Below are 8,695 nucleotides of genomic sequence, written 5' to 3'. Positions count from 1 at the left end.
TGAGTTACTCACTTGGTGTTGGTGCTGTGCAGAAATTGTTGCTGTGGGGCTATCTGTTGGTGATGTGACCTGAAGCCATGGGGGCATTGCCTTGCATCGTGGGCTATGTGGGGCATCAGGTCCTTTGTCCTGCTGGTATGCTATTGGCATGATGGAGCTGCTCCTTAAAGGTGTTGTACTAAAAGGTTTGCTGTGACGTGGCAGTGGGCTTTATACGTCTGATCAGAATGTTAACACTAGAAGTCCCAGAGAGGGGTCATTTAACATTTCTACCATTGGAACCCTATGGAGCTCGAAATTCCTGGGACTTCTAGTGTTAAACCAAGAACCTTGTTATCAGTTTTGTAAATTTTTGCTTAACCGCAATAGATCAGTGTACAAGTTTTGGACAAGCAGTCCATGTCTTATTTTCTAAGGTTGTCTCATATAACCAATCAGATTAAATATGCATTCTATTTAGTTAGCTTGGACTCTGATTGCCCCAGTAAATCAACATATTAGAAAATAAAACCACAATTTCCTGAAATGAGTAGTACAATGACCTCACACCCATGCAGACACCAAACATTTTATTTTTATTCACAAATGGTATCATTTGTTATTAAATGTCACATTCACCCCATCAAGACTATTGGCTGAACCCCACAGATATGGTATGCATGTTGGAATAATAATGATTTCTCACTATACCATCTCTATGCTGGTCAGATTTCATACAAAAATACAATATACAATAAGGAAAAGCGTAAAAACATTAGAAAATAAGTTAAAAACCTTGCAGAGATAGCTTCATGAAAAATGAATTATATTTTCACAAAATATAATTCTGTAAATTTGATACATTTCAAACACTGGCAATTTTACAAAAAATAAAGATATTTTCTTTGATGTGTCAGTAGCATAAAAAGGAGTGAAGATGTAGTCTCAGTGTGCGATCCAGAAAATCTCCACAAATATTTCTGCTCAGTAGAATTGCATAAATTCATGTTCCCTTCCACACATCATCTAGTGTTCATTCGAAACTGATGGATAACAATGCTCTCTATAAAGAAAAAAAACATGTTTTTTAGTGTTTAAGAAATCAGTTAATAGCAACTCGATCTTCATCAAGTTCCACGCAATTTCTCTGTGTTAAAGTAAAGTCTGATACACATTTGTGCTTTATATTTTTTATATATAATCAACCAGGCTTTGTTATGACTTTTTTGTAATATAATTTATTACCCAATTTTTCTTTCTTTTCTCCCAAATACCATGCTGAAAGTGTTGTTTTAACAGCCTTGTTCATGCTCCTTTAGAAGCTGCTTGGAACTGCTGCTGTAGCAAGAATCCCATACTCAAACATTATTTACAAACACTCTCTGACTCTTTGAGAATGGGGAAGGGGAACAGATAAGATCAAACAAGGAGCGTGTTTGTAAATAGTGATTATAGATTCTTGTTACAGTGGCAATTCAAAACAGCTTCTAAAGGAGCATGGTAGATAAATCAACACTTCCAGCATTACATTTTAGAGAAAAAGATATAAAATAAGGTAAAGTATTATTACAAAGATTCATAACTTTCCAATCAATATTCATTAAAATCAATTGTTTTTTTAAAAAAAAAAAAAACAAGTTTAGCTACTTAATTGTGCCCACTTCAATGCTGAACAACTTTGTCTAAGTCAGAAAATGTTAGTTACAATAAATGCTGCTTTCCAAAGACATTCAAACTTGAGATATTGTTCATTTACATATCATTTACGTATGTGGCTCACTTAACATTTCTTAAATATATTATCATTAGGGATGATCGAATACCTCAAATATTCGGGTTCGTGAATATTTGCCGAATAGGTCGCCGCTATTCGACTATTCGCGAATAATCGATGCACAATGTAAGTCTATGGGAAACCCGAATAACAACTATTCAGAACTATTCGGGCTTCCCATAGACTTACATTGTGCATCAAATATTCGCATAGCGGCGAGTTATTCGTCGGATATTCGCGAAGCCGAGTATTTCAGGCATTCGATCATCCCTAATTATCATATTTCTGGGACTGTTAGAAGTAAGCTATCATTTTAAACAAGTATTTCACATTTTGTAAGTGCTTCTAGTCTCGAAAATTGGCCATTCATAGAGATGTGTCAAGATGGGAATACTTGCGGTCACAAAATGGAAATGGTTCTAGGAGGTGACTCCATTCATAAAAAACATGTACATGAACACATTTAATTGCATCAATCAAGTCAAATATTTTATGTGAATCATCTCACAAGAAACAGAGTATAACAGCAAATTATTTATTGTCAGCTACTAATTAAATAATCTTCTGCCAGACTTTTGGAGCCCGTTAATATGTCATAGTGTAGGCTTACTAGAGGACTTTATCGTGCTCTGGTAGGCCGGGCGGACCGTAGTTAACGAGACATCTTTCACATGTTCTTTTGTCTTGGATTAGGTCAGAAATACATATGAGAAGTGATCCTTCCTTTATTTTTTAGAAAAGGGAAGACTAAAGGCTGCTTTACACGGTACGACCGATTGTGCAATTTCACAATCGATCGTACCCGCCCCCGTCCTTTTTGCGTCACGGGCAAATCGCTGCCCGTGGCGCACAAAGTCAGTAACCCCCGTCACACATACTTACCTCTCGTGCGACCTCGCTGTGGGCGGCGAACGTCCACTTCCTGGAGTGAGAGGGACGTTCGGCGTCACAGCGACGTCACACAGCCGCCGGCCAATGGAAGTGGAGGGGCGGAGATGAGCGGGACGTAAACATCCCGCCCACCTCCTTTCTTCACATAGCCGGCGGCGGCCGCATGACGCAGGTGAGCTGCTGTTCATCGTTCCCGGGGTGTCACACGGAGCGACGTGTGCTACCCCGGAAACGATGAACAACTAAATTAAACGATATTATGGAACCTAGCGAGCAGTACACGACTCACGATTTGTGAGCGATACTGCGTCGCTAGGAGGTGTCACACAGGCCGGCATCGCCAGCGATGCCGGATGTGCGTCACAAAAACCGTGACCCCGACGATCTATCGCACGATAGATTGTCTGGTGTAAAGCAGCCTTTAATTTTCTGAAAGATATGGAATATTTCTGGTCAAAAATGTGCATCATCTATTGGATAGAAAAATATTATACCACATATGGCCATCTAAAAAGTGGTATAGTATAAAGTATCGGATCAGCAAAGTCATTCTGTACTTATATTTTCCTATTATCTACATTTTGTTGTCAAACACTGGTGTAAAAAATAATTTGAGCTATTTTGCATTCAGTTGTAGGATAGAGTAGAAATTGATGTTGACAGGCCTATAATAAAATAACTTGCTGTAATATAAAAAAACTCTCATAATCCAGAGTGTTTTCCTGTAGAGAAATGACCCATAATACATAAAATGACTATACAAACTATTCACATAATAGATGTTTAGTATATGGAAGAACAATAGTTACAGAATTACAATAAATCAGAAAAATTAGTTCTTGTATTAGTATTTTACATGGTGCTACATTGTATGTGTGCCGAGTAGCGTGAACACTGGCATGGCTTGTTTTGCTGGTTCAGGGTACCAATAAGCTACTTTGCCTTGACTAGGGTATTTTCATATTAAATCTGCCCCGAAAAGAAGCTTATTTAATATGCAATGGGGAAGAAATATCAAGAATTGACACACAAAGTATATTAGACAATTGTATACTTTTTCATTCTAAAATACATACACTTTTTCTTTGCTGAAATCAGAATAGCCTCTAAGCTTTGTGTGCTGTAACATATACCAAATGAGATAAAAATCTTCAGTATTTACAGGCAGACCTACAATAAGTGCATTAGAGGTAAGTAAATTGGGCAATGTTGATACAATGCCTTTAATGATTAAAGGGGCAAAACACAAGAGATTGGCCACATAGGTTCATGGTTTGGGTACTTGTGATGGTCAAGGTGCTTTTATTGGACTGCTTAAATTGGGTCCCTGAGCCCTAGCAGCCAGAGGCAACATAAAGATTGTGTAAATTAATACATAAACACATGCAATGCACCACATATAGTCATGGAAAGTCAGAAGATATTGGAGATGTTATGACAGTCACATAATTCATGCTAAAGTAAAAATTGAGCATATCAATATTGTAACTAATTTTATTACACAAGTTAGATATGGATGTACACTTCTCATATAGTAACAGTAGTGATGAGCGAGGACTACTATGCTCGGGTGCCCATTACTCCTAACTAGTAGTTGAACGCACAGACGGGTTCCACTCGTGTACCAAGTATAATCAAAGTCAATGGGAAACGCAAGCATTTTTACTGAAAATCTTCTGGAAAAATGCTGGAGTCCCCAACTGACTTTCATTATACTCAGGTACTTGAGTCATGCCCATCTGAACATTAATTGCTTGTTACGAGTACTGAGCATGGTAGTGTTCGCTCGTCACAAACTAACAGCAAACACATATGATGTGACCCATTTATGTGCATAATACAGTGTAAACATATTGGTAAGAAAATACAGTGACAAGCAAAAGGGTAACAATATCCTCAACATTTGACTTTCAGGCTCCATATCTCATCATCCACTACAGCTTTGACCGTGAGACTACCTTCATTTTATAGACAATCATCTTGGCTATTTCATACATGAACTGACCTGAAACTATTTAGCATATGATTAATTTTGCAGATTCTTGTCAGGTCACTGCATTTTTACTGTTTTGCTCCTGGTGTTTTAAAATATTTTTCTTCCTGTATGCTACACATTACAACCTGTTCTCACATTTTCTAACAGCTCAGTGTGTTCTTTGGTAGATTCCCTAGCGAAAGATCAATGGTTTGAATCGAAGAGCAGCAATGAAGATTTTCCCAGAAATGAACATTGAGATTGGTGAAAAAATGGTTCAATTACAATGAAGTAGAGGTGCAGGATTGGTCCCCACAGTCTCAAGACCTTAATCCAATTGAACACTTGTGGGTAGAGCTGAAGATAAAGCTGTACACATACCTGTCATGATCCAGGCCAACTTTTCCCTGCTGTTGGTTACACCCAGCTCTGGCCTGGTCATGTCATGGGTTAACTTCCCTTGCCTCGTGCTGGATCCCAGGACGCTATATATTGCCTCTCTACCTATGGCTCAGTGCCAGTGATATTTCTGCCTTGCAGCGTGTTTACTGGCTCTGGTGAGTGTTCCTGATCTGTTCTGCCTCCCTGCTACTGTGTCCTGACTTTGACCCTCCCCCGTTTGTCTACCTGTTCCGGTCCCTGACTTCCCGCTCCTGTCTGTTGTTTGTGTTTACCTCTGCATACCTGATCTCCTGGCTTCTGACTCAGTTCTGCTTTCTGCCTTTGATATTGATCTTCCCTTTGCAGTGACTCGACTTTTCTGGCTAGACCTTAACTGTTTGACTACTCTTTTGCCCCCTGGTGATTCGCCTGTTAACATTGCTGAAGTTACTCTGCTATATTTCAGCTGCCTTTCCGCTACCGTGTTTCAGTGTCTCTCCTTCACTACTCTGCTGCCACTTAGTGGGGATTATGCTGTACTTTGTCTTACTAGCCTTTGCACAGTGTGACAATACCCAAGTGAGTCAACCAGTATGCAGCAATATCGGAAACATGTAGAAAAGACCAGGGATCAGATTTCGGTAGAGACATGTTTGTATCTGATCGAGAGCATGCCCAGAAGGATTCAGGCAGTGTTGAAAGCCAAAGCTGAATTTACAAAATACTAACAAAATAATTAAAATTTATATTATTAAGAGCAAAACCGTAACAATGCAGAGACTTGACAAGAATCTGCACAACTAAATATATGCTAAATAGTTGCAAGTGAAATTTAAGTATGCGATATCCATGATGATTGTCTATAAAATGATTGTAGTATCACGTTCAAAACTGCAGTGGATGGTGAAACATGAAGCCTGAAATTCAAAAGTTCAAAACATTGTTACCCTTTTGCTTCTCACTGTACGTGAAAATTCACATCTGTCCAGCAATTTATCACAGGAATTGGGGCCATATGGGTACAGGTGTCTAAAGCCCGCTTTACACACTACAACATATCTAACAATGTGTCGGCGGGGTCACGTTGTAAGTGACGCACATCCGGCATCGTTAGTGGTGTTGTAGCGTGTGACAGCTACGTGCGACTGCAATTGACCGTAAAACCGTTCATCGTATACACGTCGTTCATTTCCTAAAAATTGCACGTCGGGGTGTTCAATGTTCCCGAGGCAGTACACATCGCAGTGTGTGACACCCCGGGAACGATGAACAGATCTTACCTGCATCCTGCCGGCAATGCGGAAGGAAGGAGGTGGGCGGGATGTTTATGTCCCGCTCATCTCCGCCCCTTCGCTTCTATTAGCCGGCTTCCGTGTGACGTCGGTGTGACGCCGAACTCCCCTCCCACTCCGGGAAGTGGATGTTATCCTCCCACATCGAGGTCATATGGAAGGGTAAGTACGTGTGACAGCTTTTAATCGATTGTGCGACACGGTCAACAAATTGAACGTGCCGCACATACAATGGGGGGGTGTCACATCGCATACGATATCGTATGCTTAATTGAAAGGTGTAAACCAGGCTTTACATCACATTCCTGTAGAAGAGAGCTCAGCTTGCCATAGTGCCACAGACACCAGGTGTTACGGGGGGCTGTCTGATAATAACCGAAAGGAGTATCAGACAGTCAGGGTCCACCGTGCAAAGACTTTGCTGCAGACTATGGCAGAGTGCAATACCTCTGTTAACTCACAGAAGGATATAATAAGTAAGTAAAGCAATTCCTCCCTTACTTGGAGGGTGTGTGGAATGATCTCTGTTAATAATCACAGAGACAAAGGCAATGTGTGCGAAATGGCACCTACCTAGGTCCGCTCTTCTAGTGGTGCAAAAGAGACGAACAGCAGCGTAAGCCGCACAAAGCTCCTACCTGCGTTCGCTCCACTAGTGTGCGAGGACACGAACCACTAGATATGGCACCTGCCTAGGTCCGCTCTTCTAGTGGTGCAAAAGAGACGAACAGCAGCGTAAGCCGCACAAAGCTCCTACCTCTGTTCGCTCCCCTAGTGTGCGAGGATACGAACAACTGCCAGACGCAGTATAAGGAACGTTACCCTAGCGGCAACGTCCACCTACGAGTAGAATCACAAGGCCCAGCCAGACCATGTGCCTCAGGCACCTGCCTATGTCCGCTCCCCTAAGAGGTAAGGATACGGACAGCAGCCGAAGCTGTAAGGTATAAGAACGCTACCCTGCCGGTAGCGCTCACCTAGCATAGACAGAGGAATGCCTAGAGGAACGCGCACAGAGCGTCTACTCATATGCATGAACCAAGAGGACTGAGCACCATGCGGCGTGTGTCAGGGTCTTATATAGACTCTGTGCCTCATCCAAGATGGAGGACACCAGAGCCAATCCGCTGCCAGAACGACAGGAGTGACGTCATGCTGGCCTATCACCGAGCAAGACGTCACAAGCACATGACCAGCGACCAATCGGCATAGAAGGTGTCAGAGACATGTGACCTCGTGTCAGCGATGATGTCACCCGCACATGTGCAATGGCTCCAAGATTGGACTTAGTCTCCAGCGCTCGCACATGTGCAGTAGCAAGAAATCTGGACTTAGTCTCCAGCGCTCGCACATGTGCAGTAGCAAGAAATCTGGACTTAGTCTCCAGCGCTCGCACATGTGCAGTAGCAAGAAATCTGGACATAGTCTCCAGTGCTCGCAGCAACCGTAACACCAGGTCCTAGCAGCGGGACACCTTGTGAACAGTATATCTTAGTTGAACACTTGTCACAAAAGGATTTTAACCTTTGTCCGGCTGAAAAGGTAAAATTGTAACTAATCCGTTTTAAAATTGCAATACATTTTTTTTTCCAAAAGCCGTAGAGGGCTGAAATTTCGTGACATCTCTGCAGTTTTGGTCCAGAATATATTGGCCAAATTTCAATAAAATATCTCCATCCCCTTCCGAGATAATGGGTCGCTGTTAATGTTGTAAAATTATGCAGCCTGACGAAGGTTAAATAGCCGACAATCCTTTGTCTTCTTTATAACTTCCCAAGTAACATATTACACTATAATAAAATGGTGTTCCAATAAAACACATCCATGTCATGTTCCACACTCGTCCCTATTGTGGTTCTGCACAGACTTGTGGATTAGTACATGTACTCCATTCCTATACCAGCCTCCGGGGCATCATTTCACTACGTGTGACCCTATTTATATCTTACAAATGTCCCTTTTCTCAGAATAGCTGACACACAAGAACAAAATAACCCAGGTTTCATGATTGCTTTCCAAATCTAGCAAAAAAAAAATACATTGCATTGCTTAATATAAATAAAAACATAGTTCACAAATATATTACAAATCATTAAAGACATAATACAAAAGGTAAATTTAACATGAAAAACATGTTTTAATGACTTGGTAGCCATATCAGACAACATATTACAGAAACGGCAGATAGACATATTTCTTGTGGGGTTACTCCTCCGAACATCAGGAGATGGCAGTATATTCACATGATTTCGGAAAGCAAACTGTATGGCTATACAGATAATATATATACATGCTAGTCGTAGAACACTATGTATGTAGCAATGTAAACATTCCACATGGGCAAAGTCATATACACCTTCATGGCATCATCACGGGCATGCACCGCACTTCTTACAGCAGAAA

General features: G+C 41.1%; 1 protein-coding gene across 7 annotated transcripts in view; it reads right to left on the bottom strand.

Moving 5' to 3' along the window:
- Positions 1–552: 552 nt before the first annotated feature.
- Positions 553–8,695, bottom strand: part of FILIP1 (filamin A interacting protein 1) — a 255,619-nt gene continuing 247,476 nt past the window's right edge. For all 7 annotated transcript variants that reach the window (XM_075340192.1, XM_075340191.1, XM_075340197.1 and 4 more), the window contains one exon: positions 553–1,042. Coding sequence is in view for 1 of the 7 variants with exons in the window: in XM_075340197.1 (XP_075196312.1) it covers positions 1,002–1,042 (41 nt within the window). In the remaining 6 variants the exon portion in view is untranslated. The remainder of the gene's footprint in view (positions 1,043–8,695) is intronic.

The sequence above is a fragment of the Anomaloglossus baeobatrachus genome, chromosome 3 (assembly GCF_048569485.1).
Source record: "Anomaloglossus baeobatrachus isolate aAnoBae1 chromosome 3, aAnoBae1.hap1, whole genome shotgun sequence".
In the NCBI taxonomy this organism is placed as follows: Eukaryota; Metazoa; Chordata; class Amphibia; order Anura; family Aromobatidae; genus Anomaloglossus; species Anomaloglossus baeobatrachus.
Note: the sequence above shows the minus strand (reverse complement) of the source record. Positions and strands in the feature narration are given on the sequence as shown.